This window comes from Festucalex cinctus, chromosome 1 (genome assembly GCF_051991245.1).
Source record: "Festucalex cinctus isolate MCC-2025b chromosome 1, RoL_Fcin_1.0, whole genome shotgun sequence".
In the NCBI taxonomy this organism is placed as follows: Eukaryota; Metazoa; Chordata; class Actinopteri; order Syngnathiformes; family Syngnathidae; genus Festucalex; species Festucalex cinctus.
In genome coordinates, this window is record NC_135411.1 from 41,052,111 (window position 1) to 41,074,126 (window position 22,016).

The 22,016-nt window shown below is 37.8% G+C and overlaps 3 protein-coding genes and 2 long non-coding RNA genes across 9 annotated transcripts in view; 3 read left to right on the forward strand and 2 right to left on the reverse strand.

Annotated features, from left to right (window-relative positions):
• The window catches only part of scpep1 (serine carboxypeptidase 1), a 62,107-nt gene that overhangs the window by 22,691 nt on the left and 17,400 nt on the right, over positions 1-22,016 (reverse strand). The gene's annotated exons all lie outside the window — the stretch shown is intronic.
• Positions 905-9,528, forward strand: coil (coilin p80). Its single transcript, XM_077535681.1, has 7 exons — positions 905-1,182; positions 3,839-4,613; positions 5,938-6,021; positions 6,953-7,000; positions 7,101-7,170; positions 7,999-8,087; positions 9,238-9,528. The coding sequence occupies exons 1-7, from the start codon at positions 932-934 to the stop codon at positions 9,283-9,285; spliced, it is 1,365 nt and encodes a 454-aa protein (XP_077391807.1). The 5' UTR covers positions 905-931; the 3' UTR covers positions 9,286-9,528.
• Positions 11,990-22,016, forward strand: part of rab11fip4a (RAB11 family interacting protein 4 (class II) a) — a 29,697-nt gene continuing 19,670 nt past the window's right edge. The window contains exons 1-5 of one of the 5 annotated variants that reach the window (XM_077535683.1): positions 11,992-12,409; positions 17,208-17,357; positions 19,128-19,217; positions 20,768-20,922; positions 21,127-21,246. In XM_077535683.1, coding sequence (XP_077391809.1) covers positions 19,194-19,217; positions 20,768-20,922; positions 21,127-21,246 — 299 coding nt within the window. In that variant the 5' untranslated portion in view covers positions 11,992-12,409; positions 17,208-17,357; positions 19,128-19,193. Of the gene's footprint in view, positions 12,410-17,207; positions 17,358-19,127; positions 19,218-20,767; positions 20,923-21,126; positions 21,247-22,016 lie in introns of all 5 variants that reach the window. The other 4 variants (XM_077535686.1, XM_077535682.1, XM_077535685.1 and 1 more) reach the window with 4 other exon arrangements.
• LOC144027345 (uncharacterized) lies at positions 13,245-14,579 on the forward strand. The gene is made up of 2 exons (XR_013285443.1): positions 13,245-14,076; positions 14,158-14,579. It is a non-coding gene; the product is annotated as an uncharacterized LOC144027345 (long non-coding RNA).
• Positions 14,757-16,200, reverse strand: LOC144027386 (uncharacterized). Its single transcript, XR_013285455.1, has 3 exons — positions 15,908-16,200; positions 15,266-15,496; positions 14,757-14,992 (listed from the first exon to the last, which is right to left on the reverse strand). It is a non-coding gene; the product is annotated as an uncharacterized LOC144027386 (long non-coding RNA).

Sequence of the window (22,016 nt, forward strand, 5' to 3'; positions counted from 1 at the left end):
ACATAAGAAAAAATTAAATATAATTTCTGGTACCTCCCAAAGCAAAAGAAGTCCAATTCAAAATTTTGAACAAAATTTACCCGACAAAGGAGTCTCGACGACTGAGGTTTGATTTTGATGTCAATAATTGTGTGTTCTGTGATGTGGATGTAGAAAATTTGAACCATGTTTTCTTTCATTGCAATGTTGTAATTCCTTCTGGACTCAATTAAGGAGTTGGTTACAATAAAAAAAATATTGATTTCCCCCTGACAGAAAAGTCTATTTTGTTTGGTGTATTTCAGGAAGACAAGAATTTGGAATTTGTTTTAAATGTTTTGTTGCTTTTAGGGAAATTCTTTCTTCACAAATGCAGATATTTAAAACAAAACCATGTCTACTCCACTGGACAAACGACTTTCTACTATTTGGTAAATCTTTGAAATTTGTTATGGATAGTAAACTTCCTCATTTAGTTTCCTTATTGGAAAGATTTCATTTATTATAGTCCTCTTGCAAGTGCAATTTCTGTTGAATGTTATTTTATTTTATTTTTATTTTATTTTTTATTTTATTTCCAATGTTCAAGAATGCTTATACTCAGTCTGTGTCAAGTAACTTTTCATTTGATGATACAAATGTGACTTGTTTGTTTGTGTATAATTGCTAAAAAAATAAAAAATAAAATAAAAATAAAAAAAACTTCAGAGAGCTGAAACTGAAATCTTTTTCTGAGACTTGTATTATTTTTCTTTTTTTTTCGAAAAAAAAAAAGAAGAACAACAAAAATGTGCAAAAACACGGAAGTCGGAAGTCCCGCCTCTTCCGTGGCATATACATCATTGTCAAAAGTCTTGGCCTATCAGCTATCGTGGCATTGCGGATACAGGAAGGAACCTTGTAGAACTGCATGCTCGTAAGTAACCGAAACATAATTCACACAATAATCGACATGGCTGCTCATTGTAGCAACCACATCCGCGTCCGTTTGCACTTTGAATATCCTCCACCCGCCGTCGTGGATTGTCGCATGTGCTGGCTGCTTGTGGATTTAAACGCTTGTCGTATGGTATCCGACCTGGAGAGCATCATCAGAGATAAATTTGAGTTCAGTCGTCGAAGCATTATTAACCTCTTTATAGAGGATTGCTATCTACTGCACACGGAAAGCATTTATGTTGTACGGGATAACGACATACTCAGGTGAGTAGGCCTACTGTATTTTAATGTCTGTTTGACTATGTTTACTTTTATTGCTGCTTGTGGACGCGTTCGTCAATTTATTTTCAAGTCCTTAAATGGTCTGAAAATACCTGTAGCTGGCTAGCTCATTTCAACCCGGTAAGGGATTTATTCAAATATGAACTGAATTCGCTTAGAAAAACAACACGTTTGAGAGATAATTAAAAAATCCTATTCTTATGAATAAAAAACTTGGAGAGACAGAGAATTATATTACAGCAGATTTCGTAATCTTTGTTTCCTAGTACTGTACCATGCTGAACCTTGTGTCATTCAGTGAAACGCAGTTTGGAAAAAATGGCATTTTCTCTTTTATCCATTCAAGGACATCATTCCAAAATGTGTGTACGAGCCAGCATGAGAAAAAAAAACATGGTCAGTAATCTCAACATCTGTCTCACAAAATGAGTATAAATGAATATCAATTTTAAAACGTACCCTTAGCAGCTCTAGAGGGATAAATATTGTTCATAATTTTAAAGTATATCTATTTTGTTTTGTGTGATATGGGGAAAGTTATGTACATTTTTCTCAGTCTGTCAATTGATTTTCTGTCAAATTTGGCCAAAATATTATTTTTATTTTGTCTGCCTGGGAATAACTTTTCAGCTAAACTGTTTCTTATGGGATAATTGTTACATTTTTACAGAAAAAAAATCGAGATTTTATTTTTTGGCCATATCGCCCAGCCCGAGCTGCACGATATTGGAAAATCATATGCGAATATGCGATGTTGCCGAATATAGCAATAGATATTGCAATATTTAATATGGATCTAAAGAAACGACATTTTTATTATCTAATGAACAAATTATATTTCTCATGCAGTTAAATGTATTCATAGTTATTTAATTGTAATGACCTCTTGATAATGTTCAACTAGTGGATGGCGGTGCACATTTTAGCTAGTGACTGACTGGTCAAATTCAGATAAAAGTATAAAATTCCAAATGAAACTTATTGCACGTCTTTGTTATATGCATATTGCATGGGCCAATAGCGCAATATCAATATTTTTTGCACTCCACTTCTTCGTCTTCTGCTTCTCGTGGTGTTTTTGACACTTCTGTTGTGGTGTCATCGGGTACATTCTGTGTTCTTGGTCATCTTTTTTGCCTATTAATAAAAACAAAACCCAAGGTTAACGCTCAGATTTTTAATTGTCTATCTTATGGAAAAATGATAAAAGATCAACCATGTTTCTCACATTAGTAAAACAATTATTTTGGTCAAACATATTGATTTTAACAGCTGCTAGTCATGGTGTATGGTTGTCTTGTAACCAAAATGAATTCAATTCTTACGTCAATAACTATGGCATTGGACTGCCAAACACAGTGCTCTTAGGTATTCGTTGTTTTCTATTATTCACGATATACCTTTGGTGGTACCAGGCACTAATAACTAAAGAAAAATGGATGGTGTAACATTTTCTTTTCCACTCATTATGGGGATGTATTGTTTAAGATTGTAATGATAGTGGCACAATCAAGAGGAGAAAACTATATGATGCAGAACTTAAATACAGTACAGTATTTTGTAACTTACCATAATGAAAACGTAAGTAGCAGGTTAGCCTCTTCTCTTTTTTTTCTTCTATTTTATGCCGTCATCCAACATCACCATGAGCGCTAAAACTTGTTTTCCCTCCTTCTTCCGCTAAGCAGGAAAGCAATTAGGAGCTGCTTCATCCCGTGACATAATAAAACTTTTGTTTAGTAAATAAAAGTCAGCAGAAATGCAGATAAAAATTCAAACAGGAAAGGACCGAGTGCTAGTAAACAAATAAAAAATAAATTAGAAGAAACGCCCATGATGCAACGTGGCGTGATGACACGTCTAAGTTCTGCCTGATTGGATATTAAACAGCCAATCAGGAATTGCTCTCCTGTCCGACTCCTGATTGGTTAAGAATTGGAGCACAAATATTACGCCTCGACCCTTGCATCGTAAGCGTAAATCAAGGTTTTGTACGCGTAGAGGAGAGACCTAGCAAGTGTGCGCGCGGACTGTTTTGTACGCACGAAACACATTTTGTAGGTACGAAACATTTTTTGTACGCACAAAACACATTTTGTACGTACGAAACACATTTTTTGTGCGCATGAAACACGCCTTTTGTGCACGGTACTTCCCATATCTATATATCTAACGCCATGGGGTGGCCGCCTCCGAATTTTGTATACAGGAAAAACCCTGATCAATTTGTCTTGTGACGTTAATTTGTTGTGACTGAGCATGATTTAATAACTTGACATATGACATGCTTGAACTAAGTAATGACTTGCTTAAAATTTGGAAGTGACTTTGATGCTTACCTTGCGACTTGCACATATGTGACTTACTCCCACCTCTGCAAATAGGAAATTGAATCATATTCTCTGGCCAAGACAAAGAACTAGATTCAGTGGGATTTGAAGACTACATCTAATCTTACTGCTTAAAAGTACCACATAAAATGATAACGCTTTAAATTGTATTTCTTAACTTTAAATGGTATTTCCTCAGGTCAGGTGTAACATTTTTTCCAGGGTGATGTGATTTAAATTATTTTCAGTGTTGTAAAGAATGTAATGTTTAAAAGTATTCATTTGTGCATGCTGTTTCCATTTTCTAGAGTGAAGGTGGAATGCGCTTCTCACCTGAATGGGTACAGCTCCCATTCAAATGAACCAAGTGAAAACTGCAAAAAGAGACAGAGACCTAACGAGCCCAACAATAGTGACCAAAGTATAATGTGTGTGGAAAGAATGGAAAAAAAGAGGAAGAAAAAGCATGACGACATTCTGGAAGTGGACACCAATACGATACCTGGTGCAGAGACAAACGATCTCAAAAATAAACTCTCAAAGAAGAAAAGGCAGAAGAAGGTCGATGAAAATGGTCTGACATCCAGTTTCATACCAGCATTTTCTCCCCCTCAAACTCACAAAGACCACCCAAACTCCAAGATGAAGAAAATATCACACCACTCAAAATCGCCCATCACCCCTTCTTCAGATGATAGGAACACTTGTGTGCAGGATGGAGTCCCCAAAACAACTGGAAGCAAAACAGACTCTTCTTTTCCGTCCAAAGTGCTTCCTTCCTCCAAAGTACCTTCAAGCACCCGTCCTGCCAAGAGTTGTTGCCCACCCTCTTCATCACATACAGACTCCTTGGATGAGGACGGCACTGTGGATCAAAGGGCTAAAGATAATGATATTACCAATATAAATTTAAGATTGAATCACAATTCCCATTCTAAACTATCGAGTTCTACGTGGAAAAAACAAAGTGTTTCAATATCCCCATGTGAACAAATCACAGTGTCTCAGGAGTCTCGTGACAAAGACGGTTTTGGCGAGAAAGCAGATCCAGTTACCCCACAGACCTTGCAACAAAGTCTCAGTGTGAGTAATTACCATCGCCAACCCAGTGTGGGATGTAATATGTCCATGGATTTCCTATAACCTTGAATTCTCGCGGTATTTGTAAGTTCACAAACTACGGAGAATATATCTCGTACAAACATTTTATGTATAAAAGGTCTAAAATCACAACGATCATAATGATCCCAAACATTTAAAGCATGCTTCATATAGCGGGGTCGGAGGATGACATAAAGTGGCCAACAATAACTTATGCTTGTCAGTAATTATTACCATTAATACAGTTGTCATGATAGGTGAATTTGCGCTAAGTAGATGTGAAAAAAAGTATTTCGTTCTTCAATAATCCTGCCTGTCACTTTAATGAGCTCTTTATTGAGTTGCATAAACAAGCCTGTTGAAGTTTTTGCCTTCTTTTAACATGTTTTTGTACTTCTCCTGCAATGAGGCAGAATGTCAATATTTTTAAAACTTACATTTTGTTTAAAATGTAATATATTGTTGAATGTAAGAAAGAACTGTCTTTATTTGCTCAAATCTGTCTGTCTGTCTGTATCTATGACTCTCTGTCTGTTTTTATCTATCTATCTGTCATCTCTGTCTCTTTAGCTCCATCATCTCTCTGCCGCTATCTGTCCATCTCTATCCCCCCCTCCCTCTTTCTCTATCTACTTGTGAATGTGTTATATTTATTTTCAGTTTTTTGACTGTACAACTTGAAAAAAGGACCATACTTCTTATCAAAGAATCGGCTACCTGAATTTCCCATGTTAGGAGCCTGGCTGGCTAAATCTCAGGCCTAAGTAGCTGTGGCAGTTAGTATTCGGTACTCTCGTGCAAGTTTTATTTTTTTAAATATATATACTGAATTTATTTAAATACAGTGTTTACATGTCATGTTTCATGCTACATGAAAAGTTGGATATGTTGAGTGGTAAATTGTAACTAGTAGAAAAACAAAATATTAAAAGGCTTAATTTGCCTTTGTCTTAAGATCCTGTAAAATAGCTCTGATATTGTTTATTATAATTAAAATTTTGTTGGGTAAAAAAGAATATTAAAAAGGACCTTGAAAAAAAATAATCACACATGATATCGCAATCACAATTTTTTGGGAAAAAATTTACAAATTTTTAATTAGACTATTTTCCATAACCGTTCAGCTCTACTTAAGACAGATGTGGATGTGCCTTTCCTACTTTTCTCAGGGAAATTTCCCAAAAACAATGTCTTGTAACTGTCGCTCACAGGAAAATATGCTCAATCTCTCTGGATAATATCAAGTACAGGATTTGTATGTAATTTGTATCTTACTATGAAAACTGTAATCTGTTTTCATGTGTAGATGGGAGAAGGAAGTTCTCAAGATTACAGTGCTATGCCCCTTCTTGCTGCCCCTCCACAAGTAGGAAAGAAGATTGCATTTAAGGTAATGTTTTTGTTTTTTTTTTGTTCTTGTTTTTTTCCCAATAGTTAAACATGATGATTGGTTTGTGTGGTGACTGATCATTGGGTGTCAAATGACAATTTTCACATTTCCGTCACCGTTAAAAGCGTTCTCCTGGAGAAACTGCTTGTAATGTATATTTGGATTTTTACACAAAATAAAACATTATACAGTATCAAAAACGTATTCTAACTAGAGCTGCGAGCAGTTACTTTGGGGTACTTGCACGTTGGGGTACTGGCACATTGGAAGCAGAATTTCTTTGAAAATGGCAAGTTTAAAGTACTTAAAAACAAGTTCAGCCTTTTCATTCCAGTTGAGGTGTTTATATGGAGTATTTTCATTCCGTTTGGCCGTTCGGATTCAGTCTAATCGTCACACTCCTAATTCATATGGTCAAATGATATGGTCCGAAAACTATGTCTTAATCTTCCCGATTTCCAGTTCGGTCGTTTTTAACTCTACACTATCGCTAGTCACATGATACTCTAGTAAATAGTTCCAATAAAGAAATATTTTAACACAGTCTCATTCATTTTTTAAACAAATGAAATCTAATATATGCATAATATAATCTGGACATTCATTTTTAACTATATTATTAAATATGACTCAACAATCCAATTGGTTCCTTTAGTTAGTCTGCCATTCATAGAACACAATGTAGAGTGTGGTTTTCGGAAGCCCACAACCTGGAAGCAGATGATCATAAAGATATTTTTTGAAGGTCCCAGAGGTCATGTTGGTTTACATTGCTGAATCTTCTTTCGAGTCACTTTGTTTTTGCACATCCATTTTTTGTAGAAAAGAATAAATGTGCCGTCACTTTGAATTAATTAATTAATTGATTGTCTTTGAAACCATAAAACCATATAAACCAAAACTTCTATACATTTTTTTTTTTTTTTCACAGCTGCTGGAGCTTACTGAGAATTATACACCAGAGGTGTCGGAATACAAGGTGTGTCATTTTTGCTGTATATTATAAAAAGATCTTGGGTGCTATTTGAGCACAGTGAAGTTTTCATCATTCATTCAAACCATGTCGCTTTGCGTTTTAGGAGGGTATGATTGTGAGATTTGACCCAATAACAAAACAGATTGAGCTGGAACTACTTTCTGCTGCACAAGGTGAGACTTTACTTGACCACACACAACCAAATCCACATCATCATGTTATTTTGTGCCTATGTTGTTATTTGGCAAATCTGTCTAGCCAACCAGGGCTGTTCTGTCAGGGCAGGCAGGAGCGGCAAAGCACACAGAACTAATGTGAAAAGTCCTATGTAGATGAAATTTAAGTTTAACACTTAACAAGAAGTTACAACAAGAAGGTAACAAGACTTTATAGATGGTGCTAAAACAAATGTGTGGACCGAGGTCATCGTCTTCAAAATTCTGGCCCGGACGTATCTAGTTATCAATCTTATATGTAACCGTAGTTTAATTTAATTACGTTAGAGTGAATGGAAAGTTAAATTAGCCTAATCGATGTAAACTGTATTAGATCCAGCAGTACCACAAAGTACATATTTATCATCATACACACCCATGAAAGACATAGCTGGAGTTTAGTAGACATTTAATTTTTCACCACCAACGACTACAAACTCACCTGCTGACTGCTCATGGTGATAAACTTAGGTGTCCTTGATAAAATGCAGATCTCCTGTAGGCTTGGCTTGGTGGACTTGAGAACAGATGGGAGGGGATGTTCTGGCGGCCTTAAGCCTGGTTCACACGGCAAGATTTTAAAATTGTCGGCTGATTTCCAATCTTGGACAGACACCACACGTGAAGAGAAAAAATCAGGGGAGTTCCAGTTTTCAACGTACCGTGCGTGGTGTGCGGCCACACTGCACAATCAACACAGTCACACAAAAGCATCCATGTAATATGTAATCATTTTAACTGAAGCTTTCATTTTAAGTTCAAATCAATCTGTGTTCCCTTTACCAGCCCCATCTGAGCCTGGCAAGTTTGACCTGGTGTATCAGAACCCAGACGGATCAGAGATTGTTGAGTATGCTGTGTCTCGCGGATCCAGGGTAATACTAGACATACTGCATGGTTTTTTTCTTGTTGTTGTTTTTTTTTGTTATGTTAAAAAAAATGTTTTGTTTCAAGATGCTGTTTTCCAAGATGATTGCTTTTAATGCATTAAGCATTTTCTTTGGTAAAGTGATGATGGACAACAAAGGTTCCACATTTCTTTTCTTTAACATGAATAATCTTATAATTAAATCAACAATAACAAAAATCCAAAAAGTAAGTACTGTAGTTTTATTCTGTGCATTTTAATGGGGTGGGTTTGGGACACCCTACCCCCCATTGAGTGTACATTCATTAGCTGCTTTTCCCACAAACAAGCCCAGGATCTAGGGCTGAGTATTGCCGGCAACCTCACGATACGATACGTATCACGATACAGGGGCCACGATACGATACGTATTGCGATACATATGTATCCCACATAAGACACATTTTATTTCGTTTTTTAAAACAATATGTAAGAAAATTGGTGCATTAAGACACGTGCCATGTTAAGTTTATAAGTAAATAAATGTTGATATTCTTCCTCTGCTTTAATTTTTCTTAGCAAGACACAGTGTCCAATCACTGGTGAGCTATTTTTGCATTAATTGAAGGCAATTAACTTGAAAGACGCTGCTGGTTTTTATTTTTTAGGTACAATGCAAGCTGCAAAGGCAAACGTTAACTGCCTATTTAAAGTTCACAAGCAATATCGATTCTGACGCCTGCATATCGATACGTGTATTGTAATGAGGACCGCAACGATATATTGCCGTATCGATTTTTTTTTTTAGCATACCCTACCAGGATCCATTAGTTCTGGGTAAAGGGAGTTCATGTTTGTAAAAGTTCAGTAGGGAATTTATAATTAGGGGCTTTTCTACCACCGGAACCTTTGGAGAACTTTTCAGTTTACCTTGGTAAAATTCAGTTCACGCGTTTTTCCACCAACAACAATTACCAGGGTAATTAAATTCCCCAGGTGGAAAAGCAGCTAATATCACAAAAATATTGTTTTTTTTTGTTTTTGTTTTTTTAGCTAAGAAGACTAGAAGAAACCCAATGTTGAGTTGAGAACCTAGTTCTAGTCTACTTATTAATTGAAAGCTGGTGTACTGTGTTGTGAGTCGAAGTCAAAGTCATGATTTTACTGTGTGCCCACAGGTAACAGAGCGATGGGAGTCTCTTCTGGAACCAAGACTTATAATTTAAATATGTGCCCAATTTTATCCTCACTTTATTTGACCAGATATGTTAGGTTTTACTGTAATTACGCCACGTTTTAATGTCAGTATTTTCATTGAAGCATTTGACCATAAATGATCTTCTGGATTCACAATTCTTTTTTAAATACATATTACTATGTTATTCAAAATGTGCATCAGATCTCTTTAATTGTATTTTTACATTTGTAATTTGTGTGACTGCGTAATAAACTGATTTTAGATGCTTGTATCTGGGATTTTGGCATAACGACCCACAGCTCGTCACCCATAGGTGGGAACATAGATCGATCAATCGATCGATCGATGAGTATATTTCAGCTCAGCTCTCTCTTCACCACGACAGACCACTAGAGTCACTGCAGATGCTGCACCATTCTTCCCACACTTGCAACAAGACAAGATACTTGGACTCCTCCACTTGGGGGCAGGATCTCATCCCCGACCCGGAGGGGGCGCTCCTCCATATTCTGATTGTGGACCATGGCCTCAGGATTGGCGGTGGTATTGTACTTTTACTCAAGAAGATGCCTCTGATTGTCTGGCGGCTGTTTATTTGACTTTTGGTGGAATTGCTTGTTACTCTTTTGGTGGATCATTCGCTATGGCGTATCATTAGGCAAACGTATTGAGATAGGAAGTTTTGTCCATATCGTACAGCCATAATTCCATCCATCCATTTTCTTGACCGCTTATTCCTCACAAGGGTCGCGTGGGGATGCTGGCGCCTATCTCAGCTGGCTCTGGGCAGTAGGCGGGGGACACCCTGGACTGGTTGCCAGACAATCGCAGGGCACACAGACGAACAACCATCCACACTCACACGCACACCTAGGGACAATTCGGAGCACCCAATTAACCTGCCATGCATGTCTTTGGAATGTGGGAGGAGACCGGAGTACCCGGAGAAGACCCACGCGGGCACGGGGAGAACATGCAAACTCCACCCAGGAAGGTCCGAGCCTGGACTCGAACCGGAGACCTCAGAACTGGGAAGCAGACGTGCTAACCACTCGACTACCGTGCCGCCCACAGCCATAATTCCAATCAGCAAATGAAGGCAACTGCTAACAAATCGCAGTCAGAGTCATTAATTCTGACGTAGTTGTTTTCAGAAATGGTGTTTGGCTTTGTTGCTAATTAACTTTTGAGTTGAATAAATGCACCCATTGGTTTCCGTTTGTCTTTTAGATTTCAGGATGAACTGCCACTTTTAAGTGACATATTTCTGAGCCCTTTTGCATTTGTCACAATGCCACTGTTCAGCCTTAAAGTATATTAGACTTTGGTTGAGGAAGGAGCTCCTGTCTCCCCAGGCTTGATGCCCAGAGATTGTCCTTGTTACTTCCAACATGTACATCCATCCATCCATTTTCTTGACCGCTTATTCCTCACAAGGGTCGCGGGGGCTGCTGGCGCCTATCTCAGCTGGCTCTGGGCAGTAGGCGGGGTACACCCTGGACTGGTTGCCAAACAATCGCAGGGCACACAGAGACGAACAACCATCCACACTCACAAGCACACCTAGGGACAATTCGGAGCGCCCGATTAACCTGCCATGCATGTCTTTGGAATGTGGGAGGAGACCGGAGTACCCGGAGAAGACCCACACGGGCACGGGGAGAACATGCAAACTCCACCCAGGAAGGTCCGAGCCTGGACTCGAACCGGAGACCTCAGAACTGGGAAGCGGACGTGCTAACCACTCGTCTACCGTGCCGCCCCCAACATGTACATTTGTAGGTAAATAAATAGCAGGGCTGGGAATCTTTGACTGTCTTGCGATTCGGTTCGATTACGATTTTTGGGTCTACGATTCGATTCAGAATTGATTTTTTAATTCTCGATTCAAACGATTTTCAATTCAAAATTATTTGATTGACAAATGATTTCTGCTTCAATTTACAGATATGCACAGCATTGTCATGATCTACTCCAGTCCGCTTTGCAAGGTTATTTATATTTAACATTTTGGTGAAAAGCCATATACATTTCATTAACGAACGCAAGCTTTATATTTCGTCAATTAGACATTGTACGAGGTGGGGGGAAAAAAAGCTGTGACTCTTTCTACTTGTGTTGAGTAGGCGTGCAACATATTTGTATGTATATATATATATATATATATATATATATTTTTTTTTTAAATGTATATTTAGTTACCTCTAGCGTTTTGTTTATGTTCATGTGTTGAAAGGTAGCCTACTTATTTGATGTACCTCATGTTTGATTGTGAATTAATATTGTTGAATAAAGTTTGTTTAAAAAAAAAACTAAACAAAGCAAATGCACGCTACTGTCTCGTGTCTTATTTACAGTATTATACACAAACATCATTGTAGCGTTTTTTTTTATTTTTTTATTTATTTTTTGTTTTTTTTTAATCAGTCAGATAACAATCTGCAACAGTTACTGTCGGTCGTAACTACGCCAGAACGCAACCACACACGTTAGCGTGTGCAGTTTATAATGATAAATAATAAATCAATCGGTGTTGCCTTCAAGGCCCGTCCTGACCATGGGAAACTACATAACTCACGACGCGGCGACCCAACCACAAGTGTTGTAACTTACTACAATACCATACATTTACAAATGTCCCGTCTATCCATTTCTATACAGGTAGTTCGAAATGGAATTCACAACGCGTATGCCTATATTCTGCAAATTTCAATGACCCATATTCTGACACCAAGGGATTCCAAACAGTTGCTGTGCGTTACATGTGATCCGTGTGTGTTTTTTCCCCAGCCATTTATCTATTTTCCGAAACGCATCATCAGTATTATTATGGTTAACCCGAATCCTATTACTATTATTACTAGTATTATTATTATATTTATCATCGTTACTAATTGCAATCGCCATTTTCCGTAGGAATTTCAGCCTTCTGCAGCAGCCTCATCAGTACCACTGCTTCGACGCTTCTGGTGGGTCGGATGGAGCCTCTATTTGTGTAGGCAGTTTGATTAAGATACGCATGGAGGGGCATTTCGCACGCGAACACATATGCCTGTTTCTGAGAGGAGGTTTTTGACGCGTGTAAATACGAAGGCGTCATCTTACGCGAATTATTTGGACGTTTGGGACTTCGATTCAGCCAAAGAGACGAGGTGAGATGTTTGGTATTATTAAAAATGGCTAATGTGCGTGGTGATATAGAGCCAGCAATGTATTAGGTACGAGATAATAAAATATCTTTGTGTTTGGGCATGCATGCTGTCTTCCCGTCTTGCATTTCAATCGGATGGCGTAAAAGACACCCACCAATGACAAACGTTTTTTGTTTTCTTTTTCCTTCCCATCATTGTTGGTCTCCCATTAAAAAACTAAATTAGTTCTGGCTCGAGCTCATACAGATGAAAAAAAAAATGTCTTTTTCATGTTCATGTTTTGCATTACTGCATCATCCCCTACAGTCCTTTGGTTTTCTTTTTTTTTTCTTTTTTTTTTTGTAACCATGCATCGTCCCCTGTTGTGAACGACAGGTGAGCAGTTACATCAAATTTACACATCTAAAATCACTTTGGCACAATTTAATGTTTCAAGTCACATTTATTATTTTATTATTTGATAGAGGCTGTGGGCCTATCGCAGAAAGTATAGAGAAGATGTCCATATGAGGGACTTAATAAAATTTGTTAATTTTGGAATGATTCAATGTTCATTTAGAGGGAAAATACTTTAAAAAAAAAAAAGACTAAAAGCACCCGTGAATTTATATATATATATATATATATATATATATATATATATATATATATATATATATATATATGTATACACAGTATATGCGCCATTCTACCGAATAGATTGAAATTGCTGTCCCACAATGAAAATTACATTTTAAAAAGTAACGAACTGTTCATAATATCTTGTTATGATCATTTTTATATGTAACTTCCTATAGGTCGCTTGCACATCGTAATGCATCATGGGAGTTTTTCCTTCGGGCGCCATATTGGGTGTCCGCCGGTTCACAAGGTACACTCGCGAGTTACACGGTAGAGCTTATCAACCTGATGTAATTTTCGCAGTATTTTCACGATTTACCGAAAGATCAAAAACAACGATACAGGCAGAAGGTGTCTCTGTGTGGCGGGATTGATCCTAATTACGTCCTGACCAAGGGTGATTTTTTTTTTTTGACGGAGAAAGCTTGCTGGCCAAATGTGACATCTCTGGACATCTTTCCCTACCTCGTGTTGACAACATGCTCCATAACACGCCAACAAATCCCTGGAGGCTTACAATTATTTTGTAAGCGGGTGGATACAGAGTGTAAACTTTAACATCGCATCAGAAGAAACGGTTGCTGTTGCACGTAAGTAAACCACATGGTGTTGGTAATTCTGCACACAAAAATGTTGATTTGTTCTCAGGCTTCCTGTTATCATTGTGTTTACATGCACAGCTAGGTTTACCTGATGTGGTTTTTCTAACAATTTTATAACAGGCAAATATGGCAGAGCGTATAAGAATAAAAAGTAACTATGCACAGCCTCCCCGTGGCTTAATTAAATTTAATGCTACCCTTTCACTAGTTACATGTTACTTAATCAACTTATTCTAAATGGTTAAGGTTAACCACTCTCAGAGGACGTATTTTTAGTTTCAGTTTCCAGTACAATAAAACGTGTTCATGGTAACTACTGAGCATACTGACAGCTTTTCTTATGATCTCACGGTTAAGGAGGCTGTCACAACACCCAATTTCTGTCTGGTGCCGGATGGCAACAATTCCCATCACTTGTCACGACAACACCAATAGTATTACCAGGTATGTATGGCTTTACTTTTTGTAGTTTCTTATTTAATTCTATGTTTCATATTTTCATTACAATGTTTGTAATATTTTCAGATTCAGGCACAGATGAGTTTAACTGGACGGACTTCTGCGACTTTGTGGTGTGGACAAAGTGTGATTGAGCGAGTCCACCCAGATCGCTCGTTTTGGCCAGTTGGAAAAGCCAAGAGTTTTTTTTTCCCCAAATCCCCTCCTTACCTGAACTGCTCGGGAGAGCATTTACTAGATCAGCAGTGGACTTCCAGTGTTCCTGCTCAGCCGCTGTCACCTACCACTTGCTCATGTACTTCAAAGATGCGGAATAAAGTAGTTTTTTGTGCTGCAGCAGATTGTAAAATCAAATGATATCACTTGAAGTGTGCCAATCTAGACTGCCAAAAGGACAGTGGTTTTGTGACAAGTGTGAAACAAGGATTATTGGGAAAACTGTAACACAGTACTGGTACTTGTCTTACATTAAACAAATTTAAAAGAGAGCAACTTTTTCCTCTGTACATAGCATAATGAAAGTCATTGCGTACCCCATCAACATTACATCATACCGTCATCAGGATGGTAGGCACCTGTGCTAAAATAAATACATTAATTAACAGTTCAATTTTATCCCTGAAATTACTACATCTAATCATTATGCACTTCATTTTTTGTGCTTTTAGAAATAATAGAGATTTATGCCATTACTTTAAGAGGGACCATATTGCACATTGAGTCAAATCCTGTCATTTGTCTTATGTATAGCTTTGTAAACAAACCCAACAATAGAATTTGTATAATCGCTGCCTTTATTAGCGCCAAACAAACAGTCGCATGTTGTCCTCCTCCAATGCTTTGATGCTCGCCTTCGTTTCCATCATGTCATTGGCAATCAAGTCGGTGTGGCATGAGATCCCTAAAGAAAAAAATAAAGAAAAAAATCACAAAAAAAATACGGTACCAGTAATTGGTTTAATATAGTAAAGTAGTACAGTTTTTTTGTCAGTGTAAAAGAAATGTACACATTTTGTTGCATTTTTTAATGTATGAACATTGCTACAGGCAAATACTTATTTCTATAAACACTTCCAAATGTCTCTAAAATATAAGGTGCGTGTACACACACAAACAAACACATACATTCACTCATGCATACAATATATCATGTAATGAATTCTGAGTGGTATACCAGAGTCAATGATGTCAGCAGTACTTGAGGGTACAGGTTACTGGAGCCATCTGGCTGCATAACTGCAACAATCTCTGCCACTTCGAGTCGTCTTTTCTTTGCTTGTCTCTCCTGTGCACGTTCATATCTTGGCACCGACTGGGCTGAGACATAGATGTTGTAACTTGGGACCCAACTTTAATGTTGGAGCCCAGTCGGGATGATTGGACAGAAAAACGGGCGCAGGGCGACCTGTTAAAATAAACAAATATATAAACAAATAAAATATGGAAAGACTGGTTATTTTGCCGCAGTAGGGTGGCCGTGAATAAGTTCTTTAGCATGATGTGTAGGCTACCGGGGGTCTGTTTTCTTGCATCAGCCCCTTCTGTCTCTTTTTTCCAAGTTTACATTTTGCTACCAAAAAACATGTTATCGGCATTAAGAGCCCAAGACTAATCAATCCAATTTCAGCAGTAAACACTTTGCACTGGCACTACTTGGGTGAAAATGTTCGATGTTAGCTTTCGGCTAACGTCCGCTAGCCAGCTTGTACTACCGAACTTGCTTGCTCATGAATCCAAAACATAAGCAACTTGCCCATATATGGGCGGTCGAAACGTTATTAATCCTCATGCATTAAATAAAGGTAAACAAGCTTACCGCTCACAAAGTGATCGCTGCACACACGAGCCCAAAGTAACGACTTCCCTCCGGAGTCCGCACTCCTCTGTCTCCAGGCCCTGGTTCCTAATTATTTTCGGAATTCGGAAAAAAGACCGACCATTTTCCCCCTTGGCTTTGTTCGAACAGCCAACGATGCAGCAACAATGTACCATTTTAAACGCAGAAAACAAACGTGATAGATACGTGTTAGACCGAATCGCTACGTAAATGGAGGCCACCCAGCATGGCGACTACAAGAAATCCGAGGCGGAAGTGACGACATGTGCAAGCGACCTATTGGGAGGTGGTTGTCCCAACCTGTAACTCCTAAATTTCAATTGATGAAAATGAAATTTAGATGATTTTAGCCAATTTTCTGAACATTGTATTTTAATAATCTTTTTGATTGCTTTTAAATATATGGTGAAATATTTAGATTGATTTTGTAGATTATTATTTTTTAGTTAGAAATTTGTATGTAAAAAACAAACAAACAAACAAACAAAGAAAAACCTGTATCAACTTTTCATGTCACTACCGAAACAGAAAGATATTTGTCTGTAGGCAGGGCTTGGTTTTAGCCACACCCCTAGAAATTTCACCAAGAAGAGACACTGCCTTCCTGCTCATCCATGGCTACATGGTGAGCAATTAGTTTACAGCATTATTAAGTGCATGCCCTCCAGAGTCTGAAAATCAGCATGTGGTTTTAAGGACAGTCACTCCCAAACACCTAATTTCTGCAATTAAATGAACATATTTTATTTTAATGCTTAATTTTATGTTTTCTATATCTGTACATATGTTCAAAACTGTGTTTAGTAGTCAGATTGCACCTAGCATTATTGAGCATTGTTAACAACTATCATAAAACATCACTACCGAAACGGTCACTACCAAAACATATGGAAATGTTTCGGTTGTGACACAATGGTTTTGGAGTGACAATATTATGTTCATTTTAAAATAAATTAAGTCTTCTATAATATAATGTCATGCATAATCTTTCTGATTTTAAATTCTATTTCACATTTTGTCTGAATTTAAAGAGGGAAACACTAAAACTGATGCAGCCTCTGAAATGAAGAGAATGGTTGAAGCAATGGTAGTTATTATAAAAACGGCCAGTAGGTGGCAGCAGAGTGTATGAGCTCAGCCAGGGCCATGCAACAAGCTCTTTTTGACAGTGCTTTCACCAGGAATGTAAATAATGATGAAACTTAGCTTCAGTGTAATGCTAATTGCTGCAAAATGGAAATTGATACAAATAATCTTTCTCTAATCTTTCTTTTGGCAGGTTCCATGTTTTATAGCAATAAAACACAATACAGTATCCTGTGGACCTTGCAAAATCAGTCAAAATCCAGTAAAACAGCTGAGAGCGAAGGGGGGTTGCTTCAGTGAAAATGGCTGCCGGTGAATGAGTTAAAAAGAAGATACAGAAGAGGTTCTCTGACACAATGCTAAATTTGCATAAGAAACGTTTGCTAGAAATGCCTCATCTGTAGTCATCCTTATCACTTTTCTGCAGGGTCAATAAAGCCTTTTAGGGTTGTTTCCCCAAACATTGATAACAGAGACACATGTCTGCAAAGTGTACAACAATGCTCAAATAAAAACAAATAGGCTAAAACATTGGCATTATTAACTCAGCGAGCATGAGCAAAGTGAAAATATAGCAAAAATGGTTAGTGATTACAATGCTACTCCTAAGACAAAATATTACTGCAACAACAGCAACAGTATGGTCACTACCGAAACTTGGCAGTCACTACCGAAAAAAATATAACCAACAATTTATGATAATGACTGGTTATGTGTATGCGAGCTTTAAGTAACGATGAATGATGGAGTCAATATGATCAACTTTCTACATTTTACAACGAAAAATTGCATTTACATTTTGACACATTTAGGGAAAAATACAACATTCTGTAAAAAATTCAGTTAGACTGATTTTGATGCCAAAATCATATATATTAATTTATATAAATATTCTGTACAGTGGGGAACAGAAAAAAATATAAGTCAGATAATAGAAATCTTTTTATTGTACTGTAATGCTGTGTTTTGGGTAGTGACAAATTTTAGGACAGGCAAGTTATTTGGGAAAAGCTAGAAAATATCATTTGAAAATTGACTGTACTTTTACTCTATATGTGCCCGTTAGATGTAATGCAACATGAATAGAGTCAATGTTTTTCTGAAATAATATACAAATTTCACACATTTTACAAGTCGGAATTGAAACCGATTCGGTAGAATGGTCCATACATATACAGGACTGTCTCAGAAAATTAGAATATTGTGGTAAAGTCCGCTATTTTCTGTAATGCAATTAAATAAGCAAAATGCCATACATTCTGGAATAATTACAAATCAACTGAAATATTGCAAGCCTTTTATAGTTTTAATATTGCTGATTATGGCATTCTCAGACAAATATCCTATCTCAAAATATTAGAATATTTCCTCAGTCCAAGTAAAAAAAATGCCATAATCAGCAATATTAAAACAATAAAAGGCTTGCAATATTTCAGTTGGCTCGTAATGAATCCAGAATGTATGGCATTTTTGCTTATTGAATTGCATTACAGAAAATAATGGACTTTATCACAATATTCTAATTTTCTGAGACAGTCCTGTATATATATATATATATATATATATATATATATATATATATATATATATATATATATATATATATATATATATATATATATATGTATATGTATGTATGACAGTTAAAGCAGCACAGAAGATTGTTGGCTGGCTCCTTGGCTGACATCTACTCAGCAGAGCTCCACGCCGGTTCTCAGCTGTTTGAGCTCCTGCCATTTGGAAGGCGGTCCAGATGCGTAAAAGCAAGAGCCATCACCACTCTGACCTCTCATTATTCCTCAGTCCCTACAATTAATCATTCAGGAAATGTATGCTAAACTCAACATCCTGTACAATACATTTTATGCATTCTGTCATACATATTTTATTAAAATATATATATGGTTTTATTTATTACTTTGGACTTGAACAGCTTGCGCTTTCGTTTTTATCTTGATGAATGCCCTGAACAGGAGAAATCTCGTACGACGTATAATGAAAATAAACGGCATTCTATCCATCCTGCATACTGTAATACTTTATTGCTGCCTCTCTCTTTTGATGAAATACTTTCTTACTATTTATTATCCTGCTTATCTTTCCTTTTTTGTAGGTTATTTAAGAGACACTGACACTGTTTTCAAGTCCTTGCAATCTCACTTCTAACCAATCAATTTTGATGGAGAGTTCTTACCATTACCAGGTAAAACACCACACACACATGCACACCCCCGCTCACCCCCGCACACGCACGCACACACGCGAACACACACACACCCTCATCAGTATGCCACCAGAGAGGTTGGGAAACAACAGAAACAAGAGAGGCAGATTGTGCAGGAACTTGAGGAGATAACGGGGAAACAAGTGGAATGAAATGGCTTGCAACGAGTTACTTGGGGAGGGGGTGAACAGAAGATGCAAACTGGCTTGGAGTGTGGAACGACTTGAGGAAATAAATGCAAACCAGGTGGGGAGCGATATGACAATACGGTACGGAGTTAAGCGTGGAAACAGGTGCAGACTCACGTGACAACGAAACAGGACCTTTACTGTACTTGGGTGCCTCATTGGTCAGTGGCCACCATAAAAAGTATTGGGTAAATGGTCAAATGGATGCCCAAGCAAAAGTTAGAAGGAAAAGACACTTACACACAGGCATCAGAAAAAAAATAAAACCTTGACACAAACATACTGGGACTAGAAACACTAATAGGGAAAAAAGTGGAGAAATCTTCTTCTTCTTCTTCTTTTGGCTTTTCCCTTCAGGGGTTGCCACAGCGAATCAGATGCCTCCATCTAACCATCCTCTGCATCCTCTGCTCTCACACCAACTACCTTCATATCCTCTTTAACATCCATAAACCTCCTCTTTGGTCTATATCAGTGGCGAGGGTTGACTTTTTTGAGTGGGCATGCTGAAGTGTCACATATGCGAGTGCCCACAAGGGCTGAACAGTTTTGGAGCATTTTTTATTATTAATTTCAATATTAAATATGAATTATTTTATTTTGCTGTGTAGGTATAAAATTAAAGCGGAAATATTCAGAACTGATAGCGGTTGATACGCACACACTGTAATGTAACCAGCTCCGTGGTCAGTGAAATGACAAAATCACAATTTCCCAATTTGTATTTGCCAATTTGTATATGAATTTACAGTATTCAGAACTGGCTCGTGCCCGGAAAGGGTTAGAGTCAGTTGTAGGACTGAGTATCCAGTAGTGATCCATATCTTGACACAGTTATAAGTAAAGCAGGCTCCAGTTTAGAAATGGACTCCGGAACAGCATGAACAACGTCTTGCAATTGGCTGGTGACCGGTGCAGGGTGTACCCGTCATCTCACTGAAAGTAAGCTGGCATAAGCTATGGCACACAAGTGACACTAATGGAGATAAGCAGTCCAGTAATTTCCCACTGTTCACACGTCACAGTCCCGCAATATCACACATTTCTTATGTAAGTGTTATTACAGTTGTTATTCTGTTTGTTAGATTGTTTATAATTATTATCTATTACTCTTGTGCCATATCAATATATTATGTGTTTAAATTGCTTTAAAATGTGCTAAAAATGCACAAAAATAATTGTCATAAATTCTATGAAAACATGCATGGCATATATTAAATGAGCTATTTGTATATCATGGATTTCACTTATTCCAGGGGTGGTTGGGAACATCAGACAAAGGTAGTACATTGTGCAGATATTTTTTTTTACTCTAAAATTAATGTGTCTTTCTGTTTCTAGAATAGAGAAGCAAAACTGGACCTTCCTGTTATTTTGTGCACGCAGCCTTATCCAGAAAGCAGCATGCACGTTAAGGAACATGGGCAGTGTGAAATGAAACGCTGTACGGAAAATGTCGACGCCTCTGAGTTTCTGGACACAATTTTGCAAAACCGGTCAGTTACAGAATAACATCTGAAAGCAACAGAAACACAGAATGAGTGTACTGAAACATGCATTTGATGCCCTTTTCACTCGTACTTGATTGGTAATATCTCATAGTGATTTTCCTGGCCAATAATTCATCTTTGTTTACATCACGCCTTACTGTGCAGGCAGAACAACCTTAGTTTTCTAACGTGTTCATCTCTGATCTCCAGGGAGGAAAAATTTGAAGACTATGGTGAACGGAAGGATGTAGATTACTCTCCAAGCAGCCCAAGCCAAAATGACTCCCAAGCCAAATGCTTCTCAAATGTGCGCTCCTCTCGTCCATCGAGGTTGGTGGTTAAAAACAAAAACAAAAACATTCACTTACATGTGTGTGTCTTTGTTTTTTTTTGTTTTTTTTTTAGAAAGATGAATAGATGATATAACAATTTAGTACTGTTTGTGGTCCCCAACCGCCGGGCTGTGGGCCACTTTGGACCGGGCCGCGGCAGGCAACACAGTTGAAAGAATAATAATAATAAAAAAATTATTGTACTTCCGGTTAATTGATTAGCTGAGGCTTTTAAAATGTTTTATTTTGAAACGTGACCGGATTCTCTCTGTTTATGACAGCCACGCGGACTGCAATTACCGCGTGTGTTCCATGAAATGCATGATTGTAAACAATAGCCACGCTTGCCTAACCTGGCAATAGCCAGATAGCTTTTGCGCTTCAGTCAAGTGAGTTCTCCGCAATATCCGTCTGGTACCTCTCCACGGTAATTTGCTCGGGAAAGGCGGGGCATTCTGTACAATAATTCGAGCTGATTGGGCGATGCAACATTGCACGTCTGTTTTAACCAATCACGGTCACGGATGAAAATGTCATCTTCGTTCTTGTCGAAATGCGTAGAAAGCACGAACATTGTACCAGCTGCAACAAGGAAATGGTGAGTAATTCTGCAAGAACAGAATTAATTGTAGCGTCCGTTTGTCCTTTTCAGGTTTGTTTGTTAGCCCCGGCGTCGGCGCTGACTTCATGGTTTCGTCACAGTTGCATGTCCCGCCCCAAACACAATGTCGCTCTGTGATTGGTCCGAACCATCGGTGGAAGTCATGG

What these genes read in the sequence shown, in the direction of transcription:
- coil (XM_077535681.1), top strand. Translation starts at nt 932, where the DNA reads ATGGCTGCTCATTGTAGCAACCACATCCGCGTCCGTTTGCACTTTGAA. An exon ending in CCTTGCAACAAAGTCTCAGT is followed by an intron (nt 4,614 to 5,937) that starts GTGAGTAATTAC and finishes TTTCATGTGTAG; the next exon opens with ATGGGAGAAGGAAGTTCTCA. An exon ending in GAAAGAAGATTGCATTTAAG is followed by an intron (nt 6,022 to 6,952) that starts GTAATGTTTTTG and finishes TTTTTTTCACAG; the next exon opens with CTGCTGGAGCTTACTGAGAA.